Genomic DNA, 20,841 nt, shown 5'->3' with positions numbered 1-20,841 from the left:
ACTCTCTTACCTGTCAAGAAGAAGAGTAAGCGTCCCTCTTTCAAACGGACTCTTTCCCCAGCGCCGGGGGCTTCAGCCTCCAGGCAGTCTCGACGGCCGCCTCCATCGGGGTCCAGAGACAAGAGTCAACCCCAGGGACAAAAGAAGTCCTGGGGAAAGAAGCCTACTAGGCAAAACACTAAGACCTCTGCATGAGGGGGCGCCCCCGCTCACTCGAGTGGGGGGAAGACTGCGACAATTCTCAGAGCTCTGGCAGGAGGACTTCCAGGACAGATGGGTAGTCTCCACGGTAACCTTAGGGTACAAGCTGGAGTTTCAGGAATTCCCTTCTCCTCGGTTCCTCAGATCAAATGTTCCCAGAGACCCAGAGAAGAAGCAGTCGCTCCTTCTAGCGTTAGAGCGACTTTTGTCGCAGGAGGTCATTATGATAGTTCCCGCAAAGGACCAGGGATTGGGCTTCTATTCCAACCTTTTTACGGTCCAAAAGCCAAATGGGGATGTCAGGCCCATTTTGGACTTAAGGGATCTGAACCGATTCCTAAGGATTCAATCCTTCCGCATGGAATCAATTCGAACAGTAGTTCCCACCCTGCAGGGAGGAGAATTTCTGGCATCAATAGACATCAGAGATGCATATCTGCATGTGCCCATTTTTCCTGCTCATCAGAAGTTTCTGCGCATCGAGGTAGGAGGGCGCCATTTCCAGTTTATGGCTCTGCCCTTTGGGATAGCCACTGCACCTCGAGTGTTCACAAAGATCTTGGCTCCTCCTCTGGCCAGATTAAGGGCTCAGGGTATAGCTGTCATAGCATACCTAGACGACCTGCTCTTGATAGACCGGTCGGTAGCCTCTTTGAATGGAAACTTGAGGACCACGGTCAGGTATCTAGAACACCTGGGTTGGATCCTCAACTTAGAAAAGTCTTTCCTAAAACCAGTAAGAAGACTGGAATATTTAGGTCTGATTATACATACAAGCCAGGAGAAAATATTTCTACCCCAGGCAAAGATCACTGCTTTGAGAGAGCTGATTCTGACAGTAAGGACCAAGAAGGGTCCCTCAGTCCGCCTTTGTATGAGGCTACTAGGGAAGATGGTGTCTTCATTCGAAGCAGTTCCCTATGCTCAGTTTCACTCAAGAATGCTGCAACACAGTATTCTGTCGACCTGGAACAAGAAGGTTCAGGCATTAGACTTTCCGATGCACCTGTCGCATGCGGTGCGTCAGAGCCTCAATTGGTGGCTCATACCCGAAAACCTGCAGAAGGGGAAATCCTTTCTACCGGTTACCTGGACGGTGGTAACAACAGATGCCAGTCTGTCAGGTTGGGGAGCAGTTCTGGAACAGGCTGCGGTCCAAGGAGTATGGTCCAAGACAGAGAGGACCTTACCCATCAACATTCTGGAGATCCGGGCGATACATCTAGCTCTAAAAGCCTGGACTATCAGGCTACAGGGTTGTCCGGTCAGGATCCAGTCCGACAATGCCACAGCAGTGGCTTATGTCAATCATCAGGGAGGCACCCGGAGCCGAGCTGCTCAAAAAGAGGTGAACCAGATCTTAGTCTGGGCAGAGATGCATGTGCCATGCATATCGGCAGTTTTCATCCCGGGAATAGAGAATTGGCAGGCGGACTATCTAAGTCGCCAGCAGTTACTTCCAGGGGAGTGGTCTCTGCATCCCGACGTCTTTTGGGCCATATGCCAAAGATGGGGGGTTCCAGATGTAGATCTCTTTGCATCCCGATTCAACAAAAAGATAGACAGATTTGTGGCAAGGACAAAAGATCCTCTTGCATGCGGGACGGATGCGTTGGTGATTCCGTGGCATCGGTTCTCACTGATTTACGCATTCCCGCCTATTCTGCTACTACCACGACTCCTTCACAGGATCAGGCAGGAAAGGAAGTCGGTACTTCTGGTGGCCCCCGCTTGGCCCAGAAGGACTTGGTATGCAGAAATAGTAAGGATGACGGTAGGTTCCCCGTGGACACTACCGGAACGCCCAGACCTGTTATCTCAAGGTCCAGTGTTCCATCCTGCCTTACAAACGCTAAATTTGACGGTTTGGCTATTGAGACCCACGTTCTGAAGAGTCGTGGGCTCTCAGGTCCTGTCATATCTACCTTGATTAATGCAAGGAAGCCAGCTTCCAGGATGATTTATCATAGAGTCTGGAAAGCTTATATAACCTGGTGTGAATCCAGAGGTTGGCATCCCAGGAAATATGTCATAGGTAGAATCCTTGATTTTCTACAGATGGGATTAGAGATGAAGCTGGCCTTGAGTACCATCAAGGGCCAGGTCTCTGCTTTATCAGTATTATTTCAGCGGCCACTTGCTTCGCATTCTTTGGTCCGAAACTTTATGCAGGGGGTGATGCGTCTTAATCCTCCGGTTAAAGCGCCCCTAAACCCCTGGGACTTGAATTTGGTCCTGGCTGTGTTACAGAAACGGCCTTTTGAACCAATAAGTCAGATTCCTTTGGTCTTGTTGACAAGGAAATTAATTTTTCTGGTGGCCATCTCTTCTGCTAGAAGAGTATCAGAATTAGCAGCTCTTTCCTGTAAGGAGCCTTATTTGATTATACACAAGGATAGAGTGGTACTACGCCCTCATCCTAGTTTTTTACCGAAGGTGGTTTCTGATTTTCATTTAAACCAAGACATTGTTCTACCTTCCTTTTTTCCAGATCCCTGTTCTCCGGAAGAGAGATCTCTACATTCGTTGGATGTAGTAAGAGCAGTTAAGGCCTATCTAGGGGCAACTACTCAGATCCGCAAGACGGATGTTTTGTTTGTGCTGCCAGAGGGTCCCAATAGAGGACAGGCAGCGTCAAAAGCTACCATTTCTAAATGGATTCGACAGTTGATCATTCAAGCTTACGGTTTGAAACAGAAGATTCCTCCGTTTCAGATCAGGGCACATTCCACAAGGGCTATTGGTGCTTCTTGGGCAGTGCATCACCGGGCCTCTATGGCTCAAATCTGCAAGGCCGCAACCTGGTCTTCAGTTCATACATTCACCAGATTCTATCAGGTGGATGTGAGAAGGCATGAGGATATCGCCTTTGGGCGTAGTGTGCTGCAGGCAGCAGTACAGGGTCCTCAGGTCTGATTGCACCCTACTTGGTCGTGGTTCCCCCCCCTCAGGTAGCATTGCTCTGGGACATCCCATCAGTAATTACTGTGGCTCTGTGTCCCGTGATGTTCGAGAAAGAAAATAGGATTTTTTAAAACAGCTTACCTGTAAAATCCTTTTCTTTCGAAGGACATCACGGGACACAGAGGTCCCACCCCTCTTCTAATACACTATATTGCTTGGCTACAAAACTGAGGTATCCCTGCAAGGGGGAGGGATTATATAGGGGGTTGAACTTCCTGATAGGGTGTGCCAGTGTCCAATCACCAGTGATACCTATATAACCCATCAGTAATTACTGTGGCTCTGTGTCCCGTGATGTCCTTCGAAAGAAAAGGATTTTACAGGTAAGCTGTTTTAAAAAATCCTATTTTTTCCTAATCGATATACAGCTGTCACATGACCCAGCTCTTTCCCAGCCTGTCTGGAGGGAACATAAGCAGGAGGAGCTTCTAGTCCTCTGCTGCTGGTCACATGGTCAAAAATACAGAATACAGAGTCAAAATAAATAATATCAATAAACTGTTTTAAATTGGTATAGAAAATATATTTGGAATCAAATCTTTATTATTTTTTGTCAATAACACGGTGTGGGTGGATTTCTGCCAGTCACAGGCCGTGTCACATCCCTCCAGCTTGTGTCTTGGCTTAAGAGGGAGGTAAAGCCACCATTAATCTACATGTCATGTCCCACCCCCTGCTGGTTAGAGGGCATGGAATGAGGAGGGAGGGAGTGGGCTGTCATTTACCACTGTGTATACACCCACATGTGTGACTCTGTAGTCGCATGGGCTGCTCAGATGTGATAGGGAGGAAATGTACTGCATAGAAACTTATTGAAAACTGAGCACGTGCAAAGCTACCAACACTGCTCTGCAAAATGCCTAGCTGAATTGGGGACATGGACAGAAGGGGGAGATAGAGAGCAGCAGGATCAACCACACCTTTACCAAGCTCCATATTTGAACCACCTCAATACCAGCATGTCTCCTTGTTTCCAAAAAATTGTGTACTTTTAATAAAGGGGTCATTTTCCAGGTGTTGAACTACTTTTATTTGTTGTATTACTGGAAATAATCAGTTCAGGTCTTTGGGCGTACTATGTATGACCGGCTTCAAAGTGAAAATGATACGGCACCACCTTAGCTGCAAGTCACTTTCACACAGCCGGCAGTGCGGTGCCTATCCTCCTGCCGGCGCCCCCTCCCTCCTCCCGTGGTTACCGGACTGTCCCGTGCCCACCGCTGCCTAGGAACACATCCGCCGACTGGGAGAGAGAGACTGCAGTGAGATTGAGGCAAATCCATGCCCCAATCTTACATACAATGAAACCTGAAGTGATGTCATATCCAGTTTCATATGCACCATTTCCTGGAGAGTCAAGCCAGGAGACACATCTAACCAAGCCAATCTGTGCTTGGTTAGATGGTGTGAAGGGGATCCGTTGGGATCTATTAGAACCCTAATGTCTCTCTAAAGAGTACCTGTCATCTACTAAATGCTATCACATAGGGGTTTATTAACACCTTCTGATAGCAATCACACAACCCCCGTTGCCCTGCATACCTGCGCAAACGCAAGCCCAGGGTGCGCACATGTATATAAACCTCAGTCGCTCCTCACGTGTGACATAGCGCCGCGAACGTCCGAGTGAGAACAATAATTCTAGCACAAGAGCTCCTAGGTAACAGTAAATTGATGAGCTGCAATGGCTTTTAAAGCATCACCTGTGGTGATTTTTGGGCACCATAGTGTTTGGCGATAACGTGGGCGCACACAATTTTAAGACATGGCATATCTATTTACTCGATGCAACCTCATCTTTTATATTTCAACCAAAAATGAGTATTATATGGTGTGGTTTTGCGCTAAAATTAATTTTATTATATTTTTTTTCTGGAAATGTGTGTTTTTAATAAACAGTTGCGTGAATATCATGTGGAAAAAACATTTGCCACTGTCGCCTTTTTATTCTACAGGGCCTTTGCTTTCAGAAAATATATAATATTCTGGGGGTTTATGCAATTTTATAGACAAAAATTTGGATTTTCACATGTATGTGACAAAGACAAAAAATTGTTCTGGCACCAAATGGTTAGGAGACTCTTTTTTTTTTTTTTCCTGTTTTTTTCCTTTACATAGTGAAAAAAATAAAACCCCAGTGGTTGTTTAATAACACAAAAAAGCCCCATCTGTCTCAAAAAAAAAAAAAAAAAATGGCCTGGCATTGAAGGGGTATTACCAGCTGGTACTCAAGTGGTTAAGGAAAACAGTTGCGTTGGTGTTTTAGAGTATTTTTGATTGATTACTAATCAAAACTGCAGAGGCGGTGGCAGATTATCAGGGTGATGGGTCAGAAAACCTTTTCATGGAAACTATGTGAATTCATATTAAAATATAATCTGTTGTCATGCTGGGGGCTGAATACAGGAGACTGGAATTTCCTGCATCTCATGATTCAGTGGTGGTTGGTGAAGATTGTGGATGTCACTTTTTTTATTTTTGTCTCAATAAGTATATATAAGTTGCAGGTAATATTCCTGAACTTGCTGGTAATGTTCAGGAGGACAGACACCGTAATGGGTGCTGCAGACTTTTGTGTTTCTTGAGAAAAAGAGACCGCTTTCCTGGCCCAAGGTCAATTGCTGAGTATGCATTATAATTACAGTCCCATAATAAATGGCAAGGATAGTAAATCAATCAATCAGTTTTTAGTAAAGTTCATAAAATTAGAGGTGGCAGCTGTCCTCAGCGTATAGCCAGCTCTGTATAAAGACAAGAAGGGAGAGAAAAGGAGGCACCACCTAAGTGTAGGGATTAAAAGGCCATTTATTTCACAAGGATAAAAAAAAACACTTACAAGATGTAAGTTGGTATCAAGCTCATCAAAGGAGAGTAGAGGGGGGAGAGGGCTACCCCGGTCCATCCTTCGGGTGTCGTGCCGTCCACGGGACGTAGAGATCAGGTGCAGGTCCTCTGGGGGTCCTTTGGCCACCAGGAAGCAAACCAGCGTGGAACGTGGGCGGAAATGGTCTGTAGAAAGAGCTAGAGCTCCGAACATGTAGCCTGCTTGTCTCCCTTGCCGTTCTCTTCCATGCGGTGACGCCATTTCCGCCCGCGTTACACGCTGGTTTGCTTCCTTGTGGCCACAGGATGCCCAGAGGACCTGCACCTGATCTGGATGACACCCAAAGGACAGACCAGGGTAGGCCCCTCTCCCCCCTCTGCTTTGCTGAGCTTGATACCAACTTACCTCCTGTAAGTGTTTTTTTTTTTTTTTTTTTTATCCTTGTGAAATAAATGACCTTTTAATCTCTACACTTAGGTGGCGCTTCCTTTTCTCTCCCTTTTTGCGCTTCTTGAGCCCATTCACACGTTTCCGATTCCGTTTCCTTGCAGCAACACTCTTGCATTCTGCTGCACGATGAAGTTGAAATCCTATTCTTTCCTTTGTTGCTGGTTCTCATCTGTGTACTGCAGTTTAGTGTAAAAGGCAGAAAAACGATATGAGCCCATTGACACCTACATGTGCGTTATCACGCAATGCAATTGGATAGTTTTCACATCAACGCATGCGCACCTGGCAAACATGCAGAGAGAGTGGATGTGCTACACACGTCCCACATCCTGTGTACAATGAAGACTCTCTTGGACGTGTGTAGCATGCCCATATTCTGCAGCTGGTTCAATAAATTTGATATTGATTCTTACTAGTTGTCATTCAGTATTGGTTCTGGTACCTCAAGAGTCCCATTCATATCATTCTGTCTTTGTCTCACTAAGGGATTTTGGTACCTATATGATATTCCAGAGACCAATATAGCCATACATTCTTGAGTTTTTGTAGTTTGAGCACAGTACCTTATCCCCCTTTCCAAAATCATGGTTTGCACAGAGCCATCAGCCCTGGTATACATCTTTACTACGGTTGGGTTAGGCCTCACACGTGTCTGCGTTATACGCTGTAAACTCCCATCTGACACATCTGCCACCTTACAGGCAGATTTCCTGGTCTACCGGCTTCATGTTTGCAGGCATGCTAGGACTTTTCCATAAGACAAACGAGCACATTGTCATACTGCGACCTCTGTCTCCCATGCGATTTATAGAGACAGCACATGAAATTGATTTGCAGATTAAGTGCTCTTTATTTTGGATTACTCGCTTTACTCTCATTTGGTTGTGCAACGCACCCAGGTAAATTACAATAACAGATGCTGCTTGGGACAGTGCCCGGCCGCTTTGACTGAGATGCGCTCTGCCAAGCCATTTGTTATTTTGTTTGTTTGCTGTTCATGCCTTGCTTTTATTTTTGACCATTTCAGATGAAAGCTAACGGGGACAAAAAAGCTTTTGTATCTGTTCGTGTGTCTGACTATGGGAAAGTTTGCTGCAGAATTGTCATTTTTACCAGGCAGGCCCAAGAGCCAGTGTGAGAGAGTTCAAAGTGAACCTGTCATGTGATAAATAAAAATATATAAGCATTTGTTGGCTTTGGTGTAAACCACGTGTTAAAATGATCTGTTCATCCAGAGATTTCAGCAGCTGTAATTTTATGGATATTTTGATTTTTAACGTGAAGACTGGCTTGTCTGCTTCTTCAGCCAAGGTCTAATAGTGGGGCCCAGGAAGAGAGCAGTAGAGCAAAACTAACCTGGCTACTTCTTTAGCCAGGGGTCAATACCAAAGCTTAGGAGGAGAGAGGGGAAGTCCATTACCTACCTGGCCACTTTTTCAGCCAAGGACAAATAGTGAGGCTCAGGAAGAGAGCAGAAGTCGAACACGAACGTGGCCACGTCTTCAGCCAAGGACCAATAACAAAGCTCAGCAGGAGAGAGGGGAAATCCAACACAAATGTGGCCACTTCTTTAGCCAAGGACCAAACAAATGGGTCTCAGAAAGAGCGCAGAAATCCAACACAAATGTGGCCACTTCTTCATCTAAGGACCAATAAAGAGGCTCGCTCAGGAGGAGAGAGGGGGAGTCCAACACTTACCTGGCCACTTCTTCAGACAAAGACCAATATTGAGGCTTTTGAGGAGAAACGAGCAGGCCAAGCCCTATTTGTTGATTTCTTCAGCTAAGGCGGCAGTGTGTCTCAACCTTTTTTCAGTCGCAGCACCCCATTCTAAAGTGTAAAAAAAAAACTAAACATATTTCTACATATTGCAGCAACACCTACACATGTAGGACATCCAACATTAGAGGTGATTTATTCTTCTCCCTCGGTTTCTCTCCCTCATTCAACTAGCTTGGTCCTAGTGCTAATGGAGAGGGGCAAACAAGGACGTCCGTAGGTGTCTGTTGTCATCCTCCCTATCCACCTCTGATGTAATCAGTTGTTGGGAAGCTGGTAAATGGCCCATATGGTGCCCAAGGATGTAATGGTGCACAATAAAAACTTGTGGCTTTGTGTAGCCAAAAAAACAATTTTTGGGCATATTGGAGCAATTTGCAGACATTTTGCCAAGGAACCCCTGATAAACCCAAAAGGCCCCCTAGGGTGTCCACGGCACCCTGGTTTAAAAGACTGCGCTAACGAACAAAAGCGAGGCTCAGGTAAGAGATGGAGGCTAGGCCCAATTTTGCCATTGCTTCAGTCAAGGATCGATGGCAAGGTTCAACAGGATAAAAGGGAAGGCCAAGATCAACCTGGCCACTTCTTCAGCAAAGGACTGATAGTGAGGTTCTATAGGAGAGATGAATGGACCAAGCCTTCTTTTGCAACTTCTTAACTAGAAGACAAATGGTGAGGCTGAAGAGGAGAAGGCCAGGCTCAACTTGGCCACTTCTTCAGCCAAGGCCTGTTAGGCTCAAGAGAGAGAGGGGAAGGACAAGCTCAACTTGGCCACTTCTTCAACGAAGGACCAAAAGCAAGACTTTGGAGGAGGGATGAGCAGACCAAACCTAATTTGGTGACCTCTTCAGCCAAGGACCAATAGGATCAGGGGGAAGGAGGGGTAGACCAAGTCCAACTTCTCTAATAACAGTGAAAATATACATCAAAAATTCAGCTGCCTGTATCTCTGGATTTTTTGGCATTGGGGTAGATTTACTAAAACTGGGGTGTGCAAAATCTGGTGCAGCTCTGCATAGAAATCAGCTTCCAGTTTTTTTATCAAAGTTCATTTGAACAAGCTGAAGTTAGAAGCTGGTTGGCTACCATGCACAGCTGCACCAGATTTTGCACTTCCCAGTTTTAGCAAATCCCCCCCTAGTTGTTTTTTACCAAAGGTCACCTCTATGTATATTTTATTATAAGCTCAGCGTGATTTCTTTGTGAAAGGTTCACTTTTTAAAGGGAATCTGTAGCAAGGCATCCCACTAGTGTTCAAACTGCTGGACTAAAGCTCATCCAACCACTAACCGCTTTTTTCATGGACAACCATTGTAAGTTATGGTGGTGGCTTCACATACCGGCAGCAGGTAACATCAAGGATGAACTGTCATGTGGTCAAAGCTCCTGCTACCTGCATTATGTGTACATATTTAAAATGTAAGAAAGCTGCTTGAAAAATACAACTTTGATGTTGTAATACACGGTTATAAAATAGATTCCAGCCCTTGAATTGAAACCTCAGAATGGAAATGTGGATGCTGCTATTGCTGACTTTAATTGTGAATACTTTGGGCTTGTCATCTTTACCCCTGCTTCTCTATGTTAAAGTCTTGGGATCTGTCAGTATTTTCTGGCAGAGGTGTCTGAATCACAAGACTTCTTAAAGTGGAAGTCCATATAAAAATAAATATAAATAAAAATCAAGCAACAAAAACCCACAACAGTAAAATCAGTCTGTGTATGCAGTAAATATGCAAGCAAATATGCTTGTTATACTCACTGTGGAACCTAAGGGGGGTAATCCTCCGCATTGTATAAAAAGGCAAATGAAAACGCCTCCTACAAGCTTTAACCAGACACTGATAGAAGTCACAAGGACTGCTGTATACTGCCGTTGAGAAAAGAAATTTAGCAGATATTTACTAAAATAATTGCATTTCCATGTTCTGTGTACTGTGGGAGACCAGATACAGTGAATGCAGGCTCCTGGGTTTAGGAATACTTTAAAGTGGAAGTCCATGCAAAAACAAAAATCCCTGCATCTATACACGACGGATCTAACACTAACCTCTCTATCCCTGTAAAGAAAAAAATGAGTATACATACCTTTTTAGAAGCCGATCTGACCCGCTCCGACCCAATCCCAGCTGTCTGCTTCTCTGTGTAGACGGGTGCAGAGGAGACGGAGGACAACGGAAGCCCCATAGTAACTCTATGGGTGACGTCACTTCCCATGCATTTCGCAGCCGTTGTCCTCCATGTCCTTTGCAGAGCTTCCGCCGCTGGAGATCGGGTCGGAGCGGGTCAGATCGGCTTCCAAAAAGGTATGTATACTCATTTCTTTACAGGGATAGAGAGGTTGGTGTTAGATCCGTGGTGTCTATAGATGCAGGGATTTTAGTTTTTCCATGGACATCCACTTTAAAGTCTTCCTAAACCCAGGACCCTGCATTCACTATATCTGGTCTCCCACAGTACTACACCTAACATGGAAATGCAATTATTTTAGTAAATATCTGCTACATTTCTTTTCTCATCAGCAGTATATAGCAGTCCTTGTGACTTCTATCAGTGTCTAGTTAAAGCTTGTAGGAGGCGTTTTCATTTGCCTTTTTATACAATGCGGAGGTACTACCCCCTTAGGTTGCACAGTGAGTATAACAAGCATGCTTTACTGCCATTATACAGACTAATTTTACTGTTGTGGGTTTAGTAACACTTTAACAGAAAAAAAACTGTTTACATGTATGAATTTCAGTTGTGCTTTAATGCTGAACCCAAGGCAAGCATCTAAAATGGAAAAATAATTCCATTAGAAGACACCTTATACTTATTATATTAATAAATGACACCTAGAATTGTGTGAATCCTTTGTTATGCTCTTATGAAAAGAATATGGGATACAGTAACAGTGTGTCTTTTTTTTTTGTCCTATATTTCAGGAGCAACAAAAGAGATTGGCTCAGCCCTTACTAGGATGTGTATGAGACATCGCAACATCGAGTCCCGGCTAAAGCATCTCACAGCGTAAGTGTCTGATCTGTGTATGACCTCCGGAACGGTCGGCGGTTTTCCTTCTGGATAGAGCTGTCACTTTATTACCTGTATACAGAAATGTCCTGTGCTTCATAGAGCTGCACAATTAATTGTCAAGAATCGTTATTGTGATCTTGACTAAAGTGTTTCACAATTCTTTCTACCCTGTTTCCCCGAAAATAAGACCTAGCGTGATTGTCGGTGATGGCTGCAATATAAGCCATACCACCCAAATAAGCCCTAGTTAAAGTCCTTGTAGGTCTTATTTTTAGGGTAGGGCTTATTTTTGGGGAAACAGGGTAGGGCTCATTTGGGGGGTAGGGCTTATATTGCAGCCATCACCGACAATCATGCTAGGTCTTATTTTCGGGGAAACAGGGTATGCAAAGAATTCTCTCTGCTCTTCTGAAGCCACAGCCCTCAAAAGAAAGGAAGAGAAAAAACAGGCAGTCTGCCAAGAATCAAAACATTCTTTATCAGTTGAACTTAAGTATAAACATTGTAACAATTTGTCAATGGAATAGACTTTGTGTGTAAGTGAAAAAAGTTTAACCACTTAAACACTAAGGGCTCCTTCACACGGACGTGTCCGTGTACGGAGCCCGCTCTGCTCAGCGGGGGATCGCTCCGTGGATCCCCGCTGAGTTGGCAGATGACAGGTCTGTCTCTGCACACTGTGCAGCGACGGACCTGTCAGATCGCCGCTCTCCACTATGGGGGATCGGATGATGACGGACCGTAGAGTCCGTCGTCACCCGATCCGCAGACAGATGGAAAAGTAGGTTTTTCCTCCGTCACACTTTTTCGGATCGGAGCGGGTCGGATGTCAGCGGACATGTCACCGCTGACATCCGACGCTCCATAGACCTCCATGGAGTGTCCGTTCAGGTCCGCCTAAAAAACTGACAGGCGGACCTGAACGGATCGGCCGTGTGAAAGAGGCCTAAACCTTTTTCTGACATTTGTTGGTTCCAAGTTAAAATCATTTTTTTTTTTTGCTAGAAAATTACTTAGAACCCCCAAACATTATATCTACTTTTTAGTAGACACCCTAGAGAATAAAATGGTGGTTGTTGCAATATTTTATGTCGCACTGTATTTGCACAGCGGTCTTTCAAATGCAATTTCTTTGGAAAAAATTTCTTTAATGAATTAAAAAAAAAAAAAAAAAAATAACCAGTAAAGTTAGCCCATTTTTTTTTTTGTATAATGTGAAAGATTTTACGTCGCGAGAATCGTGAGAAAATTGTGATCTTTTTATTCTAGGCAAAAAAAATCGCGATTCTCATTTTGGCCAGAATCGGGCAGCTCTAGTGCTTCACTAAACCCCCTAAAATTTCTCATTTGATTTCTATGTCTGCTTTAGGCCTCTTTCACACGGATGATCCGTATGTCCGTTTTTCATCCATCCGTTTTCGGATGAAAAACGGACATACAGTCATCCCTATGGAGCGTCGGGTGACATGTCCGCTGACATCCGACCCGCTCCGATCCGAAAAGTGTAACGGAGGAAAAACCTACTTTTTCCTCCGTTTTCGGATCGGATCGGATGACGACGGACACTACGGACCGTCATCATCCGATCCCCCCATAGGGGAGAGCGGCGCTCTGACAGGTCCGTCGCTGCACAGTGTGCAGCGATGCACCTGTCATCTTCCTGCTCAGCGGGGATCGGCGGAGCTATCCCCGCTGAGCAAGCGGATGTTCACGGGGCGGATCATGACTGATCTGCCCCGTGTGAAAGAGGCCATAAAAAAAATAGTAGATTTTGAGCCAATCGTCAATGTGTTACCTAAAAGCGACATCCAAGATATCATATAGATCTGTCAGTTGATTTAAAGGGAAATTATCTCTCCAGCTTAGGGGTCTCCAAATTTTCTAAACAAAGGGCCATTTTACTATACATCAGATTTTAGAGGAGCAGATAAGTATAAGCATGTTTGTTATTTTTAGTAAAAAAAAAAAGCGAGGGTTTACAATCGCTTTAAATGTTAGTTGAAGTATCTGATTCATGGCGCACATTGCTGGGCCACTGAGCCAGGCAGGGGGGGGGGGGGGGGGGGGTGAGGCTACCTAATCAAGCGTGCAGATAAGTGACAATGGTGCACAATGTGCTTCTGTGCTATTGTATTCTGTACAAGGTCCTAAATTAAAGTAGAACTGAAGGCAACTTTTTTTTAAGTAAGGGAGGGTTTTATCCCCGGTCAGGTTTATTTTTGTTTGTTTTTTGCCATCTCTGTCTAATTGGGGAGATTTTCCTTCACTTCCCATCCAATAGCCACAACAGGAAATGAGAGGAACTCCCTCCAAAGCAAGGGAATCCCTGGTTGTCACCAGAACTAGTGTCCCTATTGGAGGATACCCCTCAGTTCCAGTTTTGGTGACGACTAACAATTTGGGATTTTCTTTTGCTTTTTGGTGATAAGTTACTAGGACAGATAGAGAGGGTGAATCTCCCGAATAGATGCTAATAAAAACCTGACCGAGGGACTAATCCCTCTCCAATCTATCGATAGCTTGAAAAAAAGTTTGCCATTCAGGACAGCGCAAAAGGATTGCTTTATTACCCCCCCTCCTCTCCTCTCCTAAGCTCCATCGTATACTTACCTTTCCTTTCCTCTTCTGCCACTCTGTATAGCTGCAGGAACTGAAGGGAATACCCAGTAGTTCCGGGTATAGAGGAACAGGTCACTGGAGGTGGAGTCCATAGTCCTGTATAATCTATGACCCAAGCAACTTGTGTATGAGCAAAGCCCAGGTTTACATTTATATTGAGGAACTGAATAGAACCAGTAAATACCCAAAAAACGTCTTTTATTAGGTCTCTTTTGGTCTGTAAACTGTATAAATGAAAGCATTTTGTTATATCTGTTCAATAAATACAAAAATGACCTGTTGATCCTGACAGTCTGTGAGCTGACAACTTCCAGTGCTCTCTGGCTATGCTGACTTTATCAGTTAGCATTGCTCCCAGGTCTCTCTGTTGACTACAGAGCACCTCCCCTGGAGAGGAGGGGGATGTGTTCTATAGTCTGGTTGTAGTGTGGCTGCTGCTGCTTCTCCATAGATACAGTAGAGCCAAGTGAGTGTTGTCACCCAAGGGTTGGAAGTGCTACTGGTAAGGCAAAAAAGGGGGAAAAGGCTAGGAAAAAAAAAGTAAACAAACGCAGCTACCACATCTAATGATTGGTAAGGTGTCATATATATAAATGTTTTGCACTTTAGATATATTTTAAGTGCATGCCCAGCCAAAACGTTTTTTTTTCTAAGTTTTGCATAGAATGGGGAAGGGTTAGAACCCCTATTGAATTGTTACTGCTTGATGGGGCCCCTTTAGAGAGATTTCCCCTCAATTCCTGTCCTGCAGTCAGTGTTTTGGCAGACAGGAGAGAAACTCTCTAATAGCAACACAGACCTAAATAAAACCTCTTTTAATCGGTAGAATAGGTTGCCCAGCACAATCCTAACCAGGGTTGCCAACCGTCTGTAAATTTACTGACATTTTGTAAAAATAGGCCAATTTTTACACTGTCCATAAATGTTCTTTAGAGATGGTAGCTGCCCATAAAATATGGCCACGGGCCTGCTTTGGAACTGTGAATGTGCAGCATTCCCCTTTACATCAGGGTTTGCAGAGTTCCCCCTTTACATCAGAGTTCCCCCTTTACATCAGAGTTCCCCCTTTACATCAGAGTTCCCCCTTTACATCAGAGTTCCCCCTTTACATCAGAGTTCACAGAGTTCCCCCTTGCACTGTAATGCCGCGTACACACGATCGGACTTCTCGTCCGAAAAAGATACTATGACTTTTCCGACGGGATTCCGCTCAAGTTTGCCTTGCATACACACGGTCACACAAAAGTTTGCTGAACTTACGACCGTCAAGAACCCGGTGACGTACAACACTACGACCAGCCGAGAAAATGAAGTTCATTGCTTCCGTGCATGCGTCAAATTGTTTCCGAGTGTGCGTCGGAATTGCCACAGACGATCGCATTTTCGGATAGGAACTTTTTCCGAACGAAAAATTGAGAACCTGCTCTCAATCTTTTGCTGGTTGGAATTCGGCCAGCAAAAGTCCAAAGGAGCATACACACGGTCGCATTTTCCGACGAAAAACTCTCATCGGTCTTTTGCGGGCCGAAATTACGATCGTGTGTACGCGGCAGTAGAGGAAATCCTGTGGACTCTGATGTAAAGGGGAGCTCTGTGCTGGGTTATATTAACCTGATATGTGTTTTGCCTTTTTGTTATACCTTAAGCAATTTGCTAATCACATTAACTACATGTTTGTAGATTAAATATTGATATTTGCACTGAAACCGGTAATTTGGCTAAATTTTTGAACGGTTAGTAAAAAGTTTGGTGCTGTTAGTAATTTCTTTGTGTCTTGCAAGTAAAAAAAAAAAAAAAAAAAGGTGGATCTGTCAGTAAATTTTTTGTGTTGTGTCAGTAAACTTCACTTTGGGAGGTTAGCAACCTGATGTGATCGGCCCCAAGCCTTGGTCAGTGGCTGGTAATGCCATCTGCTCCAGATTCTATATTCAAAAACCCATTGAAATAGCGCATCAAAACCGCAAATCAGAGCTCCTGCCTAATGGTACAAAAATGGCACCCCCTAATGGTACAAAAATGGCACCCCCTATGGGCAGCCAGTGGTGCAGCGTTTGCTTTGTTCAGAAGCAGCTAAACATCTATGGCCGCATACATACTGGCTGAATATGCGCAGTTGGAATTCCACAGAAACGCTGACCCTGGACGCACACTGTCTGTGTCCAGGGTCGGTCGGAGACTTTATTTGCATGTAGCAGCTCAGTTGAGGGGTTACATGTGAACAGCCCTGACCAAGGAGTAAATATCTGATAGCAGTTGCTTACAGCTGTGTATGAGAAACATGTAGAACCGCCGGCGAGAATCTACAAACGTCTCGCCGATGGCCGCCCCCATGCGCCCGTGCTAATAAAGCCTTACAGATGGTCGGTCTGTGTGCTGCTAGCTGGGACTTCTGCTCACATTGCGGTCATAGCGCTCCCTGTGTCTCCCTCCAGATGATGTCACAGCATTCCGGATGAGTCTTGTCCGCAGGGCAGGCTGCGTGTTGGACAACTGCTCTGTGATTAGTAGTCACAGAAGATCTTTGTCTGCATGTCACTCGGCATCAGCACACCAGCCGTGGCCTAAAACCACAGGAACTCCCAGCTGGAAGTACATCGTCAACACTGACTAATGGGATTTATTACACACAAACACACCTAGTTTTCTCCCGTCGGTTATTTCTGATGGTCTACTATGTTAATGTTTTCTGTGTTTTGCATGCTGTCACTATGTAAAGAGCAGATGTCGGGATATAGGTTATCGCCACACCTGTCTGATACATTCTTATCTTCATTATCGCCCAAACCTCCGTTGCCCTATTACAGCTACAGTCTTATTCACCAAGGTACTGCAGATAGCAATTCATTATTATATGATGCATCAGAGGTTGGGTTGAGGTGTGTGTGTATATAGATAGAGATAGATAATCTATATAGATTCTTTTCATGTGATGACACTTTGCTACAATGTAAAGTAGTGAGTGTACAGTTTGTATAACAGTGTAAATTTGCTGTCCCCTCAAAATAACTCAACACACAGCCATTAATGTCTTAACCACTGGCAACAAAAGTGAGTACACCCCTAAGTGAAAATGTCCAAATTGGGCCCAATTAGCCATTTTCCCTCCCCGGTGTCATGTGACTTGTTAGTGTTACAAGGTCTCAGGTGTGAATGGGGAGCAGGTGTGTTGAATTTGGTGCTATCGCTCTCACTCTCTCATACTGGTCACTGGAAGTTCAACATGGCACCTCATGGTAAAGAACTCTCTGAAGATCTGAAAAAAAGAATTGTTGCTCTACATAAAGATGGCCTAGGCTATAAGAAGATTGCCAAGACCCTGAAACTGAGCTGCAGCATGGTGGCAAAGACCATACAGCAGTTTAACAGGACAGGTTCCACTCAGAACAGGCCTCACCATGGTTGACCAAAGAAGTTGCGTTCACGTGCTCAGCGTCATATCCAAAGGTTGTCTTTGGGAAATAGACGTATGAGTGCTGCCAGCATTGCTGCAGAGGTTGAAGGGGTGGGGGGGTCCGCCTGTCAGCGCTCAGACCATACGCCACACACTGTATCAAATTGGTCTGCATGGCTGTCGCCCCAGAAGGAAGCCTCTTCTAAAGATGATGAACAAGAAAGCCTGCAAACAGTTTGCTGAAGACAAGCAGACTAAAGACATGGATTACTGGAACCATGTCCTGTGGTCTGATGAGACCAAGATAAACTTATTTGGTTCAGATGATGTCAAGCGTGTGTGGCGGCAACCAGGTGAAGAGTACAAAGACAAGTGTGTCTTGCCTACAGACAATCATGGTGGTGGGGGTGTCATGGTCTGGGGCTTCATGAGTGCTGCCGGCACTGGGGAGCTACAGTTCATTGAGGAAACCTGAATGCCAACATGTACTGTGACATACTGAAGCAGAGCATGATCCCCTCTCTTCGGAGACTGGGCCACAGGGCAGTATTCCAACATAACGACCCCAAACACACCTCCAAGATGACCACTGCCTTGCTAAAGAGGCTAAGGGTAAAGGTGATGGACTGGCCAAGCATGTCTCCAGACCTAAACCTTATTGAGCATCTGTGGGGCATCATCAAACGGAAGGTGGAGGAGCGCATGGTCTCAAACATCCACCAGCTCTGTGATGTCGTCATGGAGGAGTGGAAGAGGACTCCAGTGGCAACCTGTGAAGCTCTGGTGAACTCCATGCCCAAGAGGGTTAAGGCAGTGCTGGAAAATTAATGGTGGCCACACAAAATATTGACACGTGGGCCCAATTTGGACATTTTCACTTAGGGGTGTACTCACTTTTGTTGCCAGAGGTTTAGACATTAATGGCTGTGTGTTGAGTTATTTTGAGGGGACAGTAAATTTACACTGTTATACAAGCTGTACACTCACTACTTTACATTGTAGCAAAGTGTCATTTCTTCAGTGTTGTCACATGAAAAGATAGAATAAAATATCCTGGCACTGCGTCATCACCACAATGGGAGTCTGGATCCGCCAGGTGCCTGGACTGACACCCGCCGCTAAGAGACTGACATGGCCGTCCCCTCCACAGCTCAGCACTCCAATGTGACTGTGACTGACAGTCAGCAGCTCTCTCCTCAGGGGACTGTCAGAACCGAGCGATCAGTGATGTTCGATCGCCCGTTTCTCAATGCAGAGGCGCCGGGGACAGATGCAGCATCGGACCGATGCTGCATCCACCGAGGTAACTATGATTTTAAAAAAATTACATTGGCTGTATGTTTGGGGTCGTTGTCCTGCTGCAGAATACATTTGGGGCCAGTCACATGCCTTTCACAATGGATAAGGATCGGCCTGTATTTCTTAGCATTGAGGACACCTTTGACCCTGACCAAATCTCTGACTCTATTTTCAGAAATGCAGTCTCAGACTTGCAAGGAACCTCCACCATGCTTCACTGTTACCTGCAGACACTTATTATTGTACCGCTCTCCGGCCCTTCGCTAACAAACTTCCTCTTGCTACAACCAATTATTTCACATTTTGACTCAGCACCTGCTGCCATTTTTCTGCCCCCAGTTCCTATGTGTTCATGCATAGTTGAGTTGCTTAGCCTGGTTTCCATCTCCTTTGCAGAAAAACATGGGAACTGGGGTGTAGAAAAATGGCAGCAGTTGCTCTGGACTGATGAGTCAAAATGTGAAATATTTGGCTGTAGCAGGAGGCAGTTTGTTGGCAAAGAGTTGGAATAATAATATAAATAATGAGTGTCTGCAGGCAACAGTGAAGCATGGTGGAGGTTCTTTGCAAGTCAGGGGCTGCATTCCTGCAAATTGATTTGGTAAGGGTCAAAGGTGTCCTCAATGCTGAGAAATATACTCATCAATGAATTGCAGGAATGGTGATTGGCACTTAGTATAGCATCCAGTAAAGATCTTCCTTTATTGAAAAAGCATTTATAAATAGCTGTAAAACAGACTACGCATTTCAGCTCTCAGGCCTCAAAGGGGTTGTAAACCCTCTATTATTTAAAAAAAAAAAAAAACATGCCTATACTTACCTGCTCTGGGCAATGGTTTTGCACAGAGCAGCCCAGATCCTCTTCTTCTGGGGTGCTCTGCAGTGCTCCAGGCCCCTCCTCTTCATCGGTTACCCCCAGGGAAAGCTGCTTACCCCCAGGGGCACCTGTCCATTGACACAAACAGCGGGACTCTGCCCCGTTCCTGTGTCACTGGATTTGATTGATGACAGCGGGAACCAATGGCTTCTGTTGCCATCAATCTGTCCAATGAGGAGAGAAAGAGAGCGGCTGAAGCCTCTGCGCTCGTGCACATCACTGGATCGAATCGTGCTCTGGTAAGAAAATAGGTGAGGGGGTGGGGGGGGAGCAGCAGCATAGAATGCATTAAGGTGAAAAACCTTGAGGCTTTACAACCACTTTATTCATGGCAGATACTTATCCATCATGGCATACCATCAGGGAGGTGTGTGATTGGCCCCATATTTATACTGCAGCAGGACAACAACCCCACACAGAGCCCTGATTTCAATATCATGGAGGTTGTCTGGGATTACATGAAGAAACAGAAGGATTTTAGGCAGCCTACATCCCCAGAAGATCTGTGGTAACTTCTCTAAAAATGTTTTGGACAACCTACCTGCCGAGTTCCTTCTAAAACTGTGTGCAAGTGTATCTAGAATTCCATGAGTAAGTTTGAGGCTACCTGGTCAAAGTGGCTTCAATCCATGACTTGGGTATTATTGTAAACCAATTTAATGTAATACTAGACGCTGTTTGTTTTTTTTTGTTTTTTTTTTCCGCTTTCTTTTTCTCCCCTACTGTTGTTTTTTTTTTTTTTTTTTAATTTCCTTTTTAATATATATATATATATATATATATATATATATATATATATATATATATATATATATATATATTTCCAAGAGTAGGGTGGTTTTGGGTGGTTTTTTTTTTTTTGTTTGTTTTTTTTCTTGGGGTTGTGTTTGGTTTAATGTGATTTTGTCTGAACCTGAACAACTTGTCTGAAGTTGTTTGCATAAGAAAGAAATAAAAAAAGATCAGATTAAAAAAAAAAAGTGTACCTAGACAAACTGCTGCTCTTTTGAAGGCAAAGAGTGGTCACACCAAATATTGATTTGGTTTGGATTTCTCTTCTGATCTCTGATCATTTACTTTTTATTGTGTTAATTGATAAAAAATAAACTATTAACACTTCTATTTCTAAAAACATTCCTTATTTACAGCATTTTCTCACACCCGCCTAAAACTTTTGCACAGTACTGTATATATTTTATTCTGGTTGATCTGGTTTTGGTAACAATTGGCTTTTAAGGCCAGTAGTGTTTGGGGGAGGATTTGTAAAAAAGAAAAAAAAAAAAAGGTGGTCACCTTAGAGCACACGAGCCTTTAAAATCAGTTAAGATAATTCTGAGATCAGTCCGTTTCCAGTGTGTAAATAAATAAGATAAGATCTCTTCCAGATGTACAGCTCAGTGTTCCTCTTTAACCATTTTCCAT

At 44.4% G+C, this 20,841-nt stretch overlaps 1 protein-coding gene across 2 annotated transcripts in view; it reads left to right on the top strand.

Moving 5' to 3' along the window:
* Positions 1 to 20,841, top strand: part of LOC141113484 (protein MTSS 1-like) — a 209,954-nt gene that overhangs the window by 118,052 nt on the left and 71,061 nt on the right. For both annotated transcript variants that reach the window (XM_073606616.1, XM_073606615.1), the window contains exon 4: positions 11,143 to 11,227. In XM_073606616.1, the coding sequence (XP_073462717.1) occupies positions 11,143 to 11,227 (85 nt within the window). The remainder of the gene's footprint in view (positions 1 to 11,142; positions 11,228 to 20,841) is intronic.

Source organism: Aquarana catesbeiana, linkage group LG12 (genome assembly GCF_042186555.1).
Source record: "Aquarana catesbeiana isolate 2022-GZ linkage group LG12, ASM4218655v1, whole genome shotgun sequence".
NCBI classification, from domain to species: domain Eukaryota; kingdom Metazoa; phylum Chordata; class Amphibia; order Anura; family Ranidae; genus Aquarana; species Aquarana catesbeiana.
This window is presented reverse-complemented; position numbering and strand designations above follow the sequence as displayed.